The sequence below is a fragment of the Cherax quadricarinatus genome, chromosome 39 (genome assembly GCF_038502225.1).
Source record: "Cherax quadricarinatus isolate ZL_2023a chromosome 39, ASM3850222v1, whole genome shotgun sequence".
Lineage (NCBI taxonomy): Eukaryota > Metazoa > Arthropoda > Malacostraca > Decapoda > Parastacidae > Cherax > Cherax quadricarinatus.
Window position 1 is genome coordinate 12,412,062 of NC_091330.1, and position 17,472 is coordinate 12,429,533.

A 17,472-nucleotide genomic window follows, 5' to 3' on the forward strand; every position below is an offset into this window, starting at 1 on the left:
CAAGTCGGCTGTCTCCCACCTCACTCATACATAATCACTGTCTTTGCAGAGGCGCTCAGATACGACAGTTTAGAAGTCCCTCCCAACTGTCAATATCCCAAACCCCTCCTTTAAAGTGCAGGCATTGTACCTCCCATTTCCAGGACTTGAGTCCAGCTAACCGGTTTCCCTAAATCCCTTCACTAAATATTACCCTGCTCACACTCCAACAGCTCATCAGGTCCCAAAAACCATTCTTCTCCATTCACTCCTATCTAACATGCTCATGCACGCTTGCTGGAAGTCCAAGCCCCTCACCCACAAAACCTCCTTTACCCCCCTCCCTCCAACCTTTTCGAGGATGACCCCTACCCCTCCTTCCTTCCCCTACAGATTTATACACTCTCCAAGTCATTCTACTTTGATCCATTCTCTCTAAATGACCAAACCACCTCAACAACCCCTCTTCAGCCCTCTGACTAATACTTTTAGTAACTCCACACCTTCTCCTAATTTCCACACTCTGAATTCTCTGCATAATATTTACACCACACATTGCCCTGAAGGAGGGGTGTTAATGTTGCAGTTTTAAAAACTGTAGTGTAAAGCACCCTTCTGGCAAGGCAGTGATGGAGTGAATGATGGTGAAAGTTTTTCTTTTTCGGGCCACCCAGCCTTGGTGGGAATTGGCCAGTGTGACAATAATAATAAAAAAAACATTGCCCTTAGACAGGACATCTCCACTGCCTCCAGCCGCCTCCTTGCTGCAGCACTGACAACCCAAGCTTCACATCCATATAAGCGTTGGTACCACAATACATGTGCTTTCATACTTTCCCTTCTTTTCCTCCATTGATAATGTTTTTTGTTTCCACAGATACCTCAATGCACCACTCACCTTTTTTCCTTCATCAATTTTATGGTTAACCTCATCCTTCATAAACCCCGGTGGACGAAACATCTTAATGAAATGCCATAACCAGCATTGTCTTATATGCATAAGAGTTAGTGACTCTCCTTTGTAAACTTCCTAAACCTCAGTTTCACACTGACCATATCTAGCCATCTTTTCCATGGCTGCTGCTCCACTATACACCTACCACATTTTTCTCAACTGCACTGAACATGTCACATGCAATGTTTTGATTTCCTTAACCCAAATATAGATTTTTAACATACTGCACCATTCTTTTTCCCAAGAGACGGGTGACCCAAAGAAGGAATCACACTTGTCATCACTCATTTCCTAGCAGTTTTTTCCAGAAATACACCAACATCACAATTCACATGATCCATTGAACTGCAGCATCCAAATCCATCCTTCCAAGTAAAAATCCTTTATTTTTCCACCTCCAGAACTAGTCTAGAAAACATGTTTCCTCTAAATACCCAAAGTAATTTATTTAACTTCTGTTATATTATACCTTATTGTATGTCTACTTTCACATGCAGTATATTAAATACTGTCTGACTCCAGAGGGTTATTTAAACTGTGATGTTTGCACACTTAGGGCAAGACAGCAATTTAACGAGAGTTTCCTTTTCTTTGGGGGGGGCACCCCCCTACCTTCAAGATAATTTTATTCCTTACCAATCAACAAACTACATAAATACTAAATTCTGAGTATAAAATAGGCAAGATGCAGATTTTAGTATCAAACTTATCATACCTCAGGTTGCACCCCCAGGATGGAGGATACAGCTGTGACAATACTCTGATGCTGAGCTTTAAGTCTCCCATTTTCTTCTTCAAGTATCTTTAACTGTTGCTGTAGCTCCACCATTTTCATCGTATGAGAGGAATTTAACTCCCTAACTTTCTTTTCATATCTGTAATAAATGTACTACTTATAAACTTAAATTTAATGTGTTTACTATCATTACATAATATTAAACTTCCCTTATGGCCTTTCTTACACAGTCCAAACTATCCTTCCATATCATCCCTCTTTCATTTAAGAACATAAGAACATAAGAAAGGAGGAACACTACAGGAGGCCTGCTGGCCCATACTAGGCAGGTCCTTTACAATTCATCCCACTAACAAAACATTTGCCCAACCCAATTTTCAATGCCACCCAAGAAATAAGCTCTGATGTGAAAGTCCCACTCAAATCCAACCCCTTCCACTCATGTACTTATCCAACCTAGATTTGAAACTACCCAAAGTCCCAGCCTCAATAACCCAACTAGGTAGACTGTTCCACTCATCAACTACCCTATTTCCAAACCAATACTTTCCTATGTCCTTTCTAAATCTAAACTTATCTAATTTAAATCCATTACTGCGGGTTCTCTCTTGGAGAGACATCCTCAAGACCCTATTAATATCCCCTTTATTAATACCTATCTTCCACTTATACACTTCGATCAGGTCTCCCCTCATTCTTCGTCTAACAAGTGAATGTAACTTAAGAGTCTTCAATGACCTAACTAAACAATCTCTTAAGTATCTACCCTTAAACAAATGATACAAGGAATCAGCTTAACAAAAAAATCTATATAAAAATGTATGGATACATTACTACATTTTTTAATATCATCAAAGCAAAGCTGATTCATTTCACCATTAAACCACAAGGGCAAAGAAGATACCTGTATATTACATCTCACCCTTTTTGCAGGCCTAGGCAAACACGATTGTGGCTACTCCGCTGAACATCTAGCTGCTCTTCAAGATTCTTTTTCATGTTCATCTCCAGCTTGTTTAACTGATCCTGTAATATACAGCATTATGTGATGAATATATAGTACCAATTGCTGACCTTGATCTTCCAGGCCACTATCCAGGGGTCCCAGCCAACCCACCCCATGTCGTCCTCCTTAGCTAGAGCTGGGGCCTCCCGTCATGGCTCCTAGGCTATCCACCCACCACCATCCCTCACTAATAACTCTCCTTTTCTTCCCCAGTGAGCCAACAGCTCATGTTCTAACACAATATAAATGATAAAGCTACAGTTCTTGATCACTCTTTTCCCTCCAAAATGTGAAACCTTCATTCATGTATGAAATGAATATTTACAAAGCATAAATGCATTTGGTAAAAAAAGCTGAGTGAGAAAAATGTGGAATTGGCAAAATTCAAGAACACATCCCTAGCTATTACAGGAGGGCCCCGCTTTACAGCTCTTCTCTTATGGCACTTCACTAATGTGGACATTTCAGATTACGTATACCCAAAAATTCATTTATACAGCTCCTGATTCGCTATTACGATGTCCATGCACCATCTGTTCACTCTATTTACATTCTACGTGAGCTCCAGGTCTTTTCCAGTTATGTCTGGAAACTTTCCAGTGTTTTAAAGTTATTGCATATTTTATATATACAGCCTCCCCTCACTTTGCAACGTACTCATTTACCAACGACTCAGACTTACAATGGGCTTTCTGACCAGTATACATGTACATACCTAAATAATGTATATTAGAGCTGATTTCTCCTATTCTGTTTATTACAATATACAGTAGTACTTGGAAAGTGTATAAATCTGTAGGGGAAGGAAGGCGGGGTAGGGGTCGTCCTAGAGAAGGTTGGAGGGAGGGGGTAAAGGTGGTTTTGTGGGCGAGGGGCTTGGACTTCAAGCAAGCATGTGTGAGCATGTTAGATAGGAGTGAACGGAGACAAATGGTTTTTGGGACCTGACAAGCTGTTGGAGTATTATTAGGGTAATATTTAGTGATGGGATTCAGGGAAACCAGTTATTTTTATATGGCCGGACTTGAGTAATGGAAATGGGAAGTACAATGCCTTCACTTTAAAGGATGGGTTTGGGATATTGGCAGTTTGGAGGGGTATGTTATATATCTTTATATGTGCTTCTAAACTGTTGTATCTGGGTGCCTCTGCAAAGACAGTGATTATGTGAGTGAGGTGAAAGTGATGAATGATGATGAAAGTTTGTTTTTATTTTTGGGGATTTTCTTTCTTTTTGGGTCACCCTGCCTCGGTGGGAGATGGCCGACTTGTTGGAAAAAAAAAAGTACATTATTGTATAAACATTTAAAAATATACTAAAAATGTTAAAAATAGTGCAAAGGTGACATTAAAACAATATCAAAAATGGATGACACAAACCCACTACCATTACAGCATGTTCCTTGCTTAGTGATGAATTCATTTACCAGTGTGGTCTTAGGAACGGAACTCCGTCATTAAGTGAGGAGAGGCTGTACTCTTTTTCGTGTTACAATGACGTCTAAGGGTAGTTGTCATAAAAAGTGTAGTAGTAAGGCTCTTACTTTAAGTGCAAAGTTAGAGATTATTAAACTCAGTGAGCAAGGTATATCTAGGGCTGAGATACTACTGTGTGCTGGTGTGCAGGTACATTAAAATCACTATTTAGCATTGTTGCAACGAATAGATATGTTAGTTAAAAATAGGAGAGGAGAGTTATTAAATGGAGAGTTAAAGGTATCAGGAAGATGGAGGGAATATTTTGAGAAATTGTTAAATGTTGATGAAGATAGGGAAGCTGTGATTTCGTGTATAGGGCAAGGAGGGATAACATCTTATAGGAGTGAGGAAGAACCAGTTGTGAGTGTGGAGGAAGTGCATGGGGCAGTGAGTAGAATGAAAGGGGGTAAAGCAGCCGAGATTGATGGGATAGAGATAGAAACGTTTAACCCTTTGACTGTTTTGGTCATATATATACGTCTTACGAGCCACCGTTTTTGACATATGTATACTCATAAATTCTAGCGACTTCAAATCAAGCAGGAGAAAGCTGGTAGGCCCACATGCGAGAGAATAAGTCTGTGTGCACCATATAAAAAAAATCCTGCAGCACGCATTGCATAACGAGGAAAAAAAAAAAACTCCGACCATTTTTTTTTAATTAAAATGCCGACTTTGTGGTCTATTTTTGTATAGTATTTATTGTTGTATTCTCGTTTTCTTGGTCTCATTTGATAGAATGGAAAACATATTATAGAAATAGAGGTGATTTTGATTGGTTTTACTATGAAAAGAACCTTGAAATGGAGCTCAAAGTAGGGGAAATGTTTGACTTTTGCCGTTGTTCAAAAGTAAACAAATGATGTCATTTTCCAATAAATGTCCAAGTAGCCATTCTAATATGCAGTCATAAATGGGTTGACATTATTTATACAATTATTACAATATTGCAGCAGTCTGCATAACAGTAAATCTTCTATTTTTTGTTTGAATAAAAATTCAAAATAGAAAGCAAGAGTAATATCAGAGGGGCCTGGAGACATGACTGATGAACAAAGAAAATGTCATTTTAGAGCCAGGAATGTCTGCATTGTTCATTCTGGACCCTATTTTGAAATTGTCATATTTTTAAATTTTCGTGAAATTGACCAAATTGCAAATTTCTGACCACATTATTGGGTAGTTGAAATCGGTAAATGGGCAGTTTATTGTACTCAGTCAATAGAAAAAAATGGAGTTCTAAAGAAATAGCTATGAGTTTGGTCGACTGGAACAATGGAATTAGCGAAAATTAGGGCTCAAAGTGGGCGAAATCGCCGATTCATAAATATCGCTGAGGTCGCTAACTTTGCGAGAGTGTAATTCTGTCAGTTTTCCATCAAATTTCGTTCTTTTGGTGTCATTACCATCGGGAAAAGATTCTCTGTCATTTCATAAATTTTTTTTTTTGGGGGGGGGGGGGGGAGATTTTGCAACACCAGGAGACACCTCAGGATTTGGGGTTGTGACAATCAAGGGGTTAAGGTAGGTGGGGATATAGTTTTGGAGTGGTTAGTGTTTTTATTTAATAAATGTATGGAAGAGGGTAAGGTACCTAGGGACTGGCAGAGAGCATGCATAGTTCCTTTGTATAAAGGCAAAGGAGAGAAAAGAGTATAAAAATTATAGGGGAATAAGTCTGTTGAAAGAGGGGAAGGTTCCTTGTAAAAATTATAGAGGAATAAGTTTACTGAGTATACCAGGAAAAGTGTACGGTAGGGTTATTATTGAAAGAATTAGAGGTAAGACAGAATGTAGGATTGCGGATGAGCAAAGAGGTTTTAGAGTGGGTAGATGTGTAGATCAAGTGTTTACATTGAAGCATATATGTGAACATTATTTAGATAAAGGTAGGGAAATTTTTATTGCATTTGTGGATTTAGAAAAGGCATATGATAGAGTGAATAGGGGAGCAATGTGGCAGATGTTGCAAGTATATGGAATAGGTGGTAAGTTACTAAATGTTGTAAAGAGTTTTTATGAGGATAGTGAGGCTCAGGTTAGGGTGTGTAGAAGAGAGGGAGACTACTTCCCAGTAAAAGTAAGTCTTAGACAGGGATGTGTAATGTCACAATGGTTGTTTAATATATTCATAGATGGGGTTGTAAAAGAAGTAAATGCTAGGGTGTTCGGGTGAGGGGTGGGATTAAATTATGGGGACTCAAATACAAAATGGGAATTGACACAGTTACTTTTTGCTGATGATACTGTGCTTATGGGAGATTCTAAAGAAAAATTACAAAGGTTAGTGGATGAGTTTGGGAGTGTGTGTAAAGGTAGAAAGTTGAAAGTGGGCATAGAAGAGAGTAAGGTGATGAGGGTATCAAATGATTTAGATAAAGAAAAATTGGATATCAAATTGGGGAGGAGGAGTATGGAAGTGAATGTTTTCAGATATTTGGGAGTTGACATGTCAGCGGATGGATTTATGAAGGATGAGGTTAATCATAGAATTGATGAAGGAAAAAAGGCGAGTGGTGCATTGAGGTATATGTGGAGACATAAAACATTATCTATGGAGGCAAAGAAGGAAATGTATGAAAGTACAGTGGTACCAACACTCTTACATGGGTGTGAAGCTTGGGTTGTAAATGCTGCAGCAAGGAGGCGGTTGGAGGCAGTGGAGATGTCCTGTCTAAGGGCAATGTGTGGTGTAAATATTATGCAGAAAATTCGGAGTGTGGAAATTAGGAGAAGGTGTGGAGTTAATAAAAGTATATTAGTCAGAGGGCTGTAGAGGGGTTGTTGAGGTGGTTTGGTCATTTAGAGAATGGATCAAAGTAGAATGACATAGAGAGCGTATAAATCTGAAGGGAAGGAAGGCGGGGTAGGGGTCGTCCTCAAAAAGGTTGGAGGGAGGGGGTAAAGGTGGTTTTGTGGGTAAGGGGCTTGGACTTCCAGCAAGCGTGCATGAGCGTGTTAGATAGGAGTGAATGGAGACCAATGGTATTTGGGACCTGACGAGCTGTTGGAGTGTGAGCAGGGTAATATTTAGTGAAAGGATTCAGGGAAACCGGTTATTTTTATATAGCCGGACTTGAGTCCTGGAAATGGGAAGTACAATGCCTGCACTGTAAAGGAGGGGGTTTGGGATATGGGCAGTTTGGAGGGCTATGTTGTGTATCTTTATATGTATATGCTTCTAAGCTGTTGTATTCTGAGCACCTCTGCAAAAACAAGGATTATGTGTGAGTAAGGTGAAAGTGCTGGATGATGATGAAAGTATTTTCTTTCTTGGGATTTTCTTTCTTTTTGGGTCACCCTGCTTCGGTGAGAGATGGCCAACTTGTTAATAAAAAATTCATAGTAAAACAAATTAACATAATTGTGAGGTGTGGTAGCCGGGCAGGTGTAAAGGAGTGTACGACAATAATTACTATAACACATTTTCTCTAATATCACCACCAGAGAAACTGTGTACAGTATTACTAGCGGGTAACTGTAGAAAAACATTCTTATGTCTTCACTTATAAATAGCATCATTCACTCTCAAAAAGGTGTGTTGCATAAGAATGGGAGTGTTGTTGTGTATTCTACAGCACCAACATGAAGACAACTTGTACACAGTGTAAAATGAATATGTATCAACCAGCAAGTAGACAGGTATTAATACTACACACTTGTCTGACCATCCACTCTCGGTTTGTTTACACTTCGTGAGCTCCAAGTCTCTCTCGTTTACTCGTTTTCTCTCATTTACGATGGTGTATGGGTAGCTGTGATAAAAAGAGGAGTTGTAAGCCTCTTACGTTAAATGCCAAGTTAGAAATGATTAAACTCAGTGAGTAAAGTATGTTGATGGCAATAAGCATCATAATAATAATAATTGCTCTGGGGGGCTTTAACTGTCATATGTTACATTTTTATAGGCATTTTCATTACTCCATTTATTACATTTTTCAAAATTATATAAGAAAAACTTTACATATATAACAAAATGTATACACAGTAAGACAAATTTACATAATTGTGAGGTGTGGTTGCCAGCAGGCTACCACACATGACTTACTACAATAAATACTACTCGCCTCTCAACCTACAATAAGACTACAAATATTTTAAGGTAAGTAATGAGTGTATTTTACTTTATTTTTTTTATGCCTAGTTCTTTTGCTAACTTAATATATGATAGTGTAAACATGTTAACAGGGATTTATATGCATTTAAAAGTGAAAAAAAGGGTGATCTGCCTTACAGCAGTAGCCTGGAACTTAAACTGCCATACAAGCAGGGCCCTCCTCTGTCTTATAACAGGTTCGCTTATGTGATTTCACTGTGTTCCTGGCCAATGGCAAATATCTATTGCATACCATATTAACTGAGGGACACCTGTACAGTACCACAGAAATAGGAGCTATTAATAAACACAGGAAAATAAAGTATATACTGCAAGCAAGTAGAAGTTTGAGAGATTTACCTGCCATCTTACATGTTCATGAGACAAAACAAAAATCATTTTCTCAGTTTATAAATTACTGCATTAAATCATGGGTAGGATACTGATTAGTTGCAGAATTCTTCAGCATTACTGTCCAATGAATTTAGGTGTTTATCTAATTTTCTTGCCTGGTTTTCCAACTGCTCCTTTAACTTTGAATGTAGATCAATGGAGGTATATTATCATTTCTTCTCATAAGAAAACAAAAATTGACATTAGCAACAATGAAAAGTAGAACTACCTGGAGATTCTGGGACTTCTTCCCCATCAAGTCCTCTAGCTGGGCCTGGTAGTGATGGTGAAGTTCATTCCTGGTGGCTGTCACCTGGGATGACAGATCCTTCACTTGTTCCTCTAAAGATGCCTGTAAATTTTGCACAAAATTAAATTATTTATTGGTCCATATGGAAACTGAATCAAGGGTATTCAAACTTGATTTAGTGTTTTCATAGGAATAAGTCAAATAACCAGCATTTAAGAAAAAACAGTTTATCTAAATCTGCCATACACATAAATCATTTTATTTACCATCAAGTGTGTTAATTCAAAGCAAGATTGATGAGTTTTGGAGCATTTGGTGTTTGGAAAAAGGACTGAACATTTATGCAGTGTGACAGTCATTAACCAAAAAAAAAAAAAGATAGGAATATGATTTTTCTATCACACAACACACATAACACCAACCTGAAAAAATGCTGTATCTTTTTTTAATCTGTACATATATAAACCATTTTTTTTTTTTTTTTCAACAAGTCGGCCGTCTCCCACCGTTATATAATTACTACTGTCATTTCCTTCATGGCCCCTGTACTTGCAACTTTCATGGTCATTTTCCAATTCCTTCAAAAGCATCCATGTGAAACTTATTTCAAATGTACTACATATATTTAATTATAATATTTGTATTAATTTCCTTCTTAAGCATCTTGAACCACTTCCATTTTTTAATGCATTTTGCAAAGGTAATTATAAAACAATTTTATCCAACATAATTAAAACAAAACAATGTCCTTGAGGTCATACACATTAATAACCTTTTATAATACAGTATATAACTAAGTAAAAGGGAAGTGATAACACTAACATTCTCCTTCAAGGTTTTTTCTCTCATTTCTTCTTCCTCTACCATTTTCTGTAAGAGCATCCTCTTCTGCTCTCGTAACATTCGAAGATCATCCTCCAAGTGAGCATTTGTTCTTACAAGTTTGTCATAGGCATCCTCTAATTCAATTGTCTTATTCTTGACGATCATTAGCTCGTCCTGTATTTTTGGAAGTTTCACCTGTTGCATAATAGTTAGTTAGCAACTCGCATAATAAGTACTAAATATCCTAATCTTAGGTTATTATACAGTAATTATAATCATAACTAAGCACTTAACCCACAAGGGTTCTTATACCTTAGGTTAATTATTTTGAAAGCAAATAAAAGAATGTGTAAATATAAAATGACACTTCACAAAGAATTTTTTCTTCAGAGAGCTCTTTACTTTAACTTGACGGCCATCTCCTGCCAAGGTAGGATTACCTAGAGAAAAAGAAAATACATTCACCAAAATTCTCAATTGCTGTCTTTCCAGAGGTATGATGACATGAAAATCAGACAGTAACATCCCCACCCCTCCTTCAGAGTGCAGGTATTGCCCTTCCCGTTTCTAGGACTCAAGTCCAGCTAACCGATTTCCCTAAATCCCTTTATAAAAGGTACCGTGCTCACCACTCCAACAGCACATCCATTAAAAATCACTTGTCTACATTCATTCCTATCTAACATGCTCATACAAGCCTGCTGGATGCTCAAGCCCCTAAAACTCAATCTCTTTTACTCTCTTCCTCCAACCATACTTGGGATAACCACTAATAAGCCTTACATCCAATTCTTCTCCCTCCTCTCTAAATACTCAAATTATCTCAACGATTCCTCCTCAGGCCTCTAAATTATACCATTGGTTACCCCACTCTGTTATCTAATTTCTATGCTCCAACTTCTATGCATAATATTCACATTATACATCTACACTGCCTCTAGCCTCCTTCCAGTGGCAACATTTTAAACTCGAGCCTTACACCCACGTAAAAGTGTTCGTATCACTATACTCTAGCAAATTTCTATTTTTCACTTCCATAGATAAACTTTTTTTTTTTTCCACAGATGCCTTGCCACACTGCCTATCTTTTTCCTTTTGTCTATTCTAAGATTCACTTCATCTTTCACAGACCCAAATGCCAACATGTTCACTCTCAAAACCCTGAATACATTCACTTCCTCCAAACTCCTTCACTTCAATCTGATATCTAATCTCTAACTGCCTGTACAATTTGTTACTCTCATTACTCTTCACTCCTCTAGATTCAGTTTTACTTTCCTTCTTTTGCATAACCCCCTAAATTCATAAACCAACCTTTGCAACTTCTCTTCAGAATCTTTCTAAAGAACTGTCACCAGCAAAAAACATCAACGATAACTCTCACTTTGCATCAGGTTCATTATCTTTTAATCCTACACTTCTTCCCAACATACTAGCATTAATTTTTTTACAACTCCATACATATATTGAACAGCCATGGGGACATTACACATCTCAAAGGACTATGTTTACTAAGAAATAGCTCCCAATTCTCCTACATAACCTAACTATAATAATAATGTCATTCACTAGACAGTAAGTTACAAAGTAAAAGTTGTACCTCTTCAAGTTCATGCAAGCATTTTTGTTTCTCTTGGAAGCAATGATTTAAACGAGAATTTTCTTCTGCTATTTCTGCAGTTTTTGTCCTGCTTGCAGTAAGCTCATCTTGAGTATCTTCCAACGTAATCTAACATAAAATAAAATAAGTAAATTATTAAATAAAAATTTTATTTGTACATATTAGTTTTTGAATCATATGAAGCTATTTTCATGAAGTATATATGTATGTGTAATATGGAAATATGAAAAAATTAAAGGAAATACGTATATTAAAAGAAAGCATGGGAGAATGTTACCTTGTTGATAAATTATACATAGATGAAGAGAACATTTTAAATCTAACAAGAATTTAAATCTAATCAGTGGACAATATAACAAATATTTAGTATCCAGTGTTAAGGTGCTAGTAATAGACACTGAAAGCTATGAGAAATTCAGTTGGTCATATAGAGGGGGATAAAACACTAGTTAATGATGGGGCCCAGTACTTGGACCTATTATGTGCCACTGTAATCTTCTTTAACTGTTATACACCCCTCAAATAAGGTTCCTTGATGTTGGTGAGGGGCTCTTGATTTAGGAAATTGGATCTGTGCTCCAGTTCCCCGAATTAAGCCTGAATGCCTTCCACATCCCCCCCAGGTGCTGTATAATCCTCCGGGTTTAGCGCTTCCCCTTGATTATAATAATAATAATAACTGTTATACAGGATGATTACAGGATACATAATACTATCAAATAACGAATATAGCATTAGCTGTTGTTTTATAGCTAGTGTTAGTGTCACATGGTTGTGCAAAGTTATTCATTATAACTTACTAACCCAAGATAGGCTTACCTACTCCACCACAAAAGAATGTACTGTAGCCTAAGCTTCATGAAGAGAGTTGGTGTTTCTATTCAAATGTATGGACAAAATATGCTGTGCTGGGATGGCCATATGAAATCTAGAGAATATGTTTTGTGTTAGCATAAATAGAATCATGAAAGAGTTACTAATGAAAGACATGGAAGGCAATATGTTTGTGATTAGTTAGATTGAAGTGTGCTATACTAATATGGTAATGTGGAATGCAGTACAGTGGTACCTCGGAGTACAAACTTAATTCATTCCAGAAGGCTGTTTGAGTGCCGATACCGAATGAATTTGTTCCCATAAGGAATAATGTAAATTAGATTAGTCCATTTCAGACCCCCAAAAATACACTTACAAAAGCACTTACAAAAATACACTTACATAATTGTTCTATTTGGTAGCTGTTCAAAACTTGAGGTACCACTGTATATACATTATTATATTCATGGGGAAGCACAGAACATGGGTAATGGGAGGTAGTAATCTGATTTGATCCAATGAACGGAAGAGAAGCTTCAATTTCTTAGATTAAAAGCTTTCATTGGCACGAAGGCACTCCTTTTGAAGGGGATCATGTGTAACAAATGGGTAATGGAAAAGTGGCAAAAGTAAATACAAATAAGTGTGATAAATAAGACATACGTGCAACAGTTAGGTATCTTCGAAACATTTTGCCTACACAGTAGGCTTCTTCAGTCGAGTACAGAAGAGTTAGCAGAAGCAGTAGAGATGTGAAGACGTAGTTTTGAGGTGGTCAGTCCCTCAGCCTGAATAAAAGTTTTGCTCCATAGTCTGGAACAGTGTAGGCAAAATGTTTCAGATCAAGATACCTAACTGTTGTATGTGTGTCTTACTTATCAACTTGTCAGTATTTTATACTATTTTCATATTTACAAATAAGTGTAAGTATGAAGGTAGGAGGAGACATTCACAAGGAAAACCTAATGTCAGTCTAAACTGCTTCAGTAGAACACTCCACAAAATCAACAACAGGCAAACCACAAGTAATACAGAGACTATATCACATGTACTTGAATAGTTTGTCATCCATACTGTCAGTGACAACATGTAGTAGCTCACTCATAAGAATTTAATATACTATACTGTACCTTCATCTTCTCGAAATCCATCACTGACTGTCTGAGTTTTTCAATATCATCCTCCATAGAGGCAACTTTATTTTTTAGCGATTCTCTCTCCTGAAAAGCAGTTTTTAGTTAATGCAAAAGCTAATAACTAGTCAGGTAATATTTGTGGCTTAGCGCTTCTTTTTGATTATAATAATAATAATAGTCAGGTAATATCCGTTAACCGAGAGGTTTGGCCTTTTCAAGAAAGATTTGTAAAGAAATTAGAAAATTACAAATGTTCAGAAAGTATTTCTCATAACATAACATTAACAAAATCTGAGACTATTATCGTACAACTGGTTCATTTAAAAATGTAACAGATATAGTGCATATTTAAACATAAAATGAAATGACTTCACCATTTCTAGTGCTACATGTTTTATTGTTTCAAACATGTACAATGTAGGTTACTTTATGTAGCAAATCAGAGAGACTATACGTATTTCGCTAATGCAACAGTATACATGTATTTATTAACACTGAAGAAAGTTATCTTATAAGCCTTTCAATATGTTTGCAGAAGCAATATTACAGTGAAACTGTGACTATAAATAGTCTGCTCCCAAAACAACTATTCTCATAAAGCAAAAAAATTTAATTTTTCCAGATAGTAGCACAAATTTTATACATAATTCCCGAGCAATGCTTACCTACATAATATGTAGTTGTACAAAGTACCTACCTGCTTCAAATGATTGCACTGAGTAGTAAGTTTTAGCATCTGTGTTTGCACTGCTTCCTGAGCTTCTATCCACTCTTTCTGAATGACACCTAGTTGGTTATCAGCCTCAAGGAGTCGGGTTTCCCTCTTTTCATACATACTTTGCCGAATGTAGACTTCATCGCTCATTTTTTTCAGTAATGCCTTTATTGTCATGACTTCTTCCTCAAGGTGCTGAAAGACAAATGACAAAGGAGTACCACAATATAAATTATGTAATTTTATGAAGATTGAATATACATGTCAAATATATCTGTTGCAATGTGCCTGTCTAGCTTCCAACCAGCATAAATACACATGTACCTCATGTCTTCATTATATTTCAACTCCTCCATAAATTTTATAGCTAAAATCATGCTTTGCAGAACTGTGGGCTTTTCCAAGTATGACACAATGTGTCTTAACTAATCTCTGTTACACAAATGTATCTGCCTGGTATTCTAAATACAGTACTGACTTAATAAAAAAAAATACATCAGCTACTGCCCACCAAGGAAGGTGACCCAGTGGAAACACATTCAGCATCACTCATTCAATAGCTATCTTCACAAATAACCCGCACATAGGAGACAAACTTATGACAATGTTATGGTCAGACTTGGACGATTAACTAGTTATACACAAGCATGAGGGGAAGGGAGCCAGAAAATATATGACAGGGTGATGCCAGTAGTAGTATAACAGGAGGAGGGAATAGTATTATAAAAGTACTAGTGGTGGTGGTAGTAGTAGTAGAAAAAGTAGTGCAACAGTGATAGAGGTGGCAATGAGAAGATGGTAGTGGTAGTGAAAAAAAGGGTCAGAGGGCAGAGATTTAACAGAGAGATAAGGGATGGAACCCATCTAGGTAGAAGACAGGAAAAGCAATGAAAATATAGGAAAGGAGAAGAGGTAATGAGAGATCCGTGTAATTATTTAATGGTCTAAGTTGGACTGAAACGTCATCATAAGTTTCAGTCTCCTTGTGTGGGATATTTGCGTACTGTTCCAGTCACAGTATTGTGGTTTTTCTTCAATAGCTATCTTTCCAGAAGTGCAAACACATCACGGTTTAAATAATACATTAGCTGCGCATGTTTAATGTTTTCCAAGCCCCAATTTTCACCAATACTGTGCATTTCTGTAAACACTGCTAGTTTTGCTGGGACTGTATACAGTCAGATCATAAAATTTGCAGGGGGTTCCTAATTTTTAATCTGATTATACGTACAATTTTTTACTGATGAACAACCCACAAATTAATGTTATTTGCAATTTTTCTTTTACTGTGTCCATTTTTTGGGTACTTGCCACACAATCTCTAAGTTGAAAACTAATACAGGATTTCATTCAAAATGTACTCAATGACTTTTCTACATTTAAATCTTTCTTCCTTCTTGTCATTCTTTCTTATGAATGTCAATAGTACTTGAAAGATAAGCAATTAGCCAACAAAGGCATATGTTCACAGCCATGTCTACATGTCTTTGATTTACATCAAAGTTAACCATACTAGAGCAATATTTTTAACCCCTTGACTGTAGCAACCCCAAATCCTGAGGTGTCTCCTGGTGTCGCAAAATTTAAAAAAAAAAAAAAAAAAAAAAAAGTTCTTTTTTTCTTATGAAATGATAATCTTTTCCCGATTGTAATGACACCAAAAAAACGAAATTTGATGGAAAACTGACGGAATTATGCTCTCATGAAGTTCGCGACCGCAGCGATATTTACGAATCGGTGATTTCGCCCACTTTGAGCCCTATTTTCGGCTAATTCCATTGTTCCAGTCAACAAAACTCATGGCTATTTCTTTAGAACTCCATTTTTTCTATCGATTGAGTACAAGAAACTGCCCATTAACCGATTTCAACTACCCAATAACGTGGTCAGAAATTTGCAATTTGGCCAATTTCATGAAAATTAAAAAATATGAAAATTTCAAAATAGGGTCCAGAATGAACAATGCAGACATTCCTTGCTCTAAAATAACATTTTCTTTGTTCATCAGTCATGTCTCCAGGCCCCTCTGATATTACCCTTGCTTTATATTTTGAATTTTTATTCAAACAAAAAATAGAAGATTTACTGTTATGCAGAGTACTGCAATATTGTAATAATTGTATAAATAATGTCATCCCATTCATGACTGCATATCAGAATGGCTACTTGGACACTTATTGGAAAATGACATCATTTGTTTACTTTTGAACATTGGCAAAAATCAAACATTTCCTCTACTTTGAGCTCCATTTCAAGGTTCTTTTCTTAGCAAAACCAATCAAAATCACCTCTATTTCTGTAATATGTTTTCCATTCTATCAAATAAGACCAAGAAAACGAGAATACAACCATAAATACTATACGAAAATTGACCACAAAGTCGGCATTTTAATTAAAAAAAACGGTCGGAGTTTTTTTTTTTCTCATTATGCACCGCGTGCTGCAGGATTTTTTTTATATGGTGCACACTGACCACACAGACCCATTCTCTCACATGTGGGCCTACCAGCTTTCTCCTGCTTGATTTGAAGCTGCTAGAATTTACGAGTATAAATACGTCACAAAACGGTGGCTCGTAAGATGTATATATACGACCAAAACAGTCAAAGGGTTAAGAGGCAATACAAAATAAGCCCTAATCTAAAATTAATTTCATATGGACTCTAGATTCACAAGGTCTCAAGGAACATTACCTCCCATAAGAGCTTGACAGGGTATGCCAGTTCTTGGTAAAGATAGCATCTTATTCAAAGTGAATAACTGAATGTGGCAGTGTATAATACAACAAAAATAATGAAGCATTAAGTTATTACTAGGGCTGTGGAATTGGAGTCAGAAGCAACTCTTGGGTTACTGGAGTCGGAGTTAGTTGGTAAAATGTACCGACTCCGACTCCTAACAAATTTAAATTGTATAGAATATAAATAATATAAGGTAAAATATACTATTTCACAAAAAATAATTTGATTAACTAATTTTTTTTCAGGATATGTATTATTTTTAGTTCATTTAATGTAATGTTTCATGTTATATTCACATAAATTTTATATTCAAACAATATTGAGTTTATTTCTTTTAAAATGGTCATTTGTTAAATTGTTTTAGGTGTTAATTGCTTTTTATATTTTTTTGCAGTTTTAACTTTGAATTCTTTTTAGCACAGTAGACCATCATTTAACATGGTACTCACATTCCTGAAAATGCCGTGTTACACAAAACCGTGTTAGATAAACTGAAGAACTTATGGAAAAAAAAGGGTTACATTCCTGGGAGCCCCCAAAAAGCCAAACAACTTTTTTTTAGACCTCCAGATCTTACAAAACTAAAAGGAATATGTAATTGTAGCTCATTGTCGTGATGCATTATGTTGTGTTTACTGCTTAAGACAATAAATGCAATAGAAATAATAGTATTTCTTACCTTAAATTGTGGGTGCTGGTGTTTGTCAATGATTGTAAAGAGAGT

At 36.5% G+C, this 17,472-nt stretch overlaps 1 protein-coding gene across 4 annotated transcripts in view; it reads right to left on the bottom strand.

The window, feature by feature from the left end:
- LOC128696349 (uncharacterized) overlaps positions 1-17,472 on the bottom strand; it is a 48,156-nt gene that overhangs the window by 15,742 nt on the left and 14,942 nt on the right. For all 4 annotated transcript variants that reach the window (XR_011392922.1, XM_070092379.1, XM_070092381.1 and 1 more), the window contains exons 4-10: positions 13,990-14,202; positions 13,287-13,376; positions 11,320-11,448; positions 9,717-9,914; positions 8,874-8,996; positions 2,593-2,696; positions 1,650-1,809 (exon numbers count right to left, since the gene is read on the bottom strand). Coding sequence is in view for 3 of the 4 variants with exons in the window: in XM_070092379.1 (XP_069948480.1) it covers positions 1,650-1,809; positions 2,593-2,696; positions 8,874-8,996; positions 9,717-9,914; positions 11,320-11,448; positions 13,287-13,376; positions 13,990-14,202 (1,017 nt within the window). In the remaining variant the exon portion in view is untranslated. The remainder of the gene's footprint in view (positions 1-1,649; positions 1,810-2,592; positions 2,697-8,873; positions 8,997-9,716; positions 9,915-11,319; positions 11,449-13,286; positions 13,377-13,989; positions 14,203-17,472) is intronic.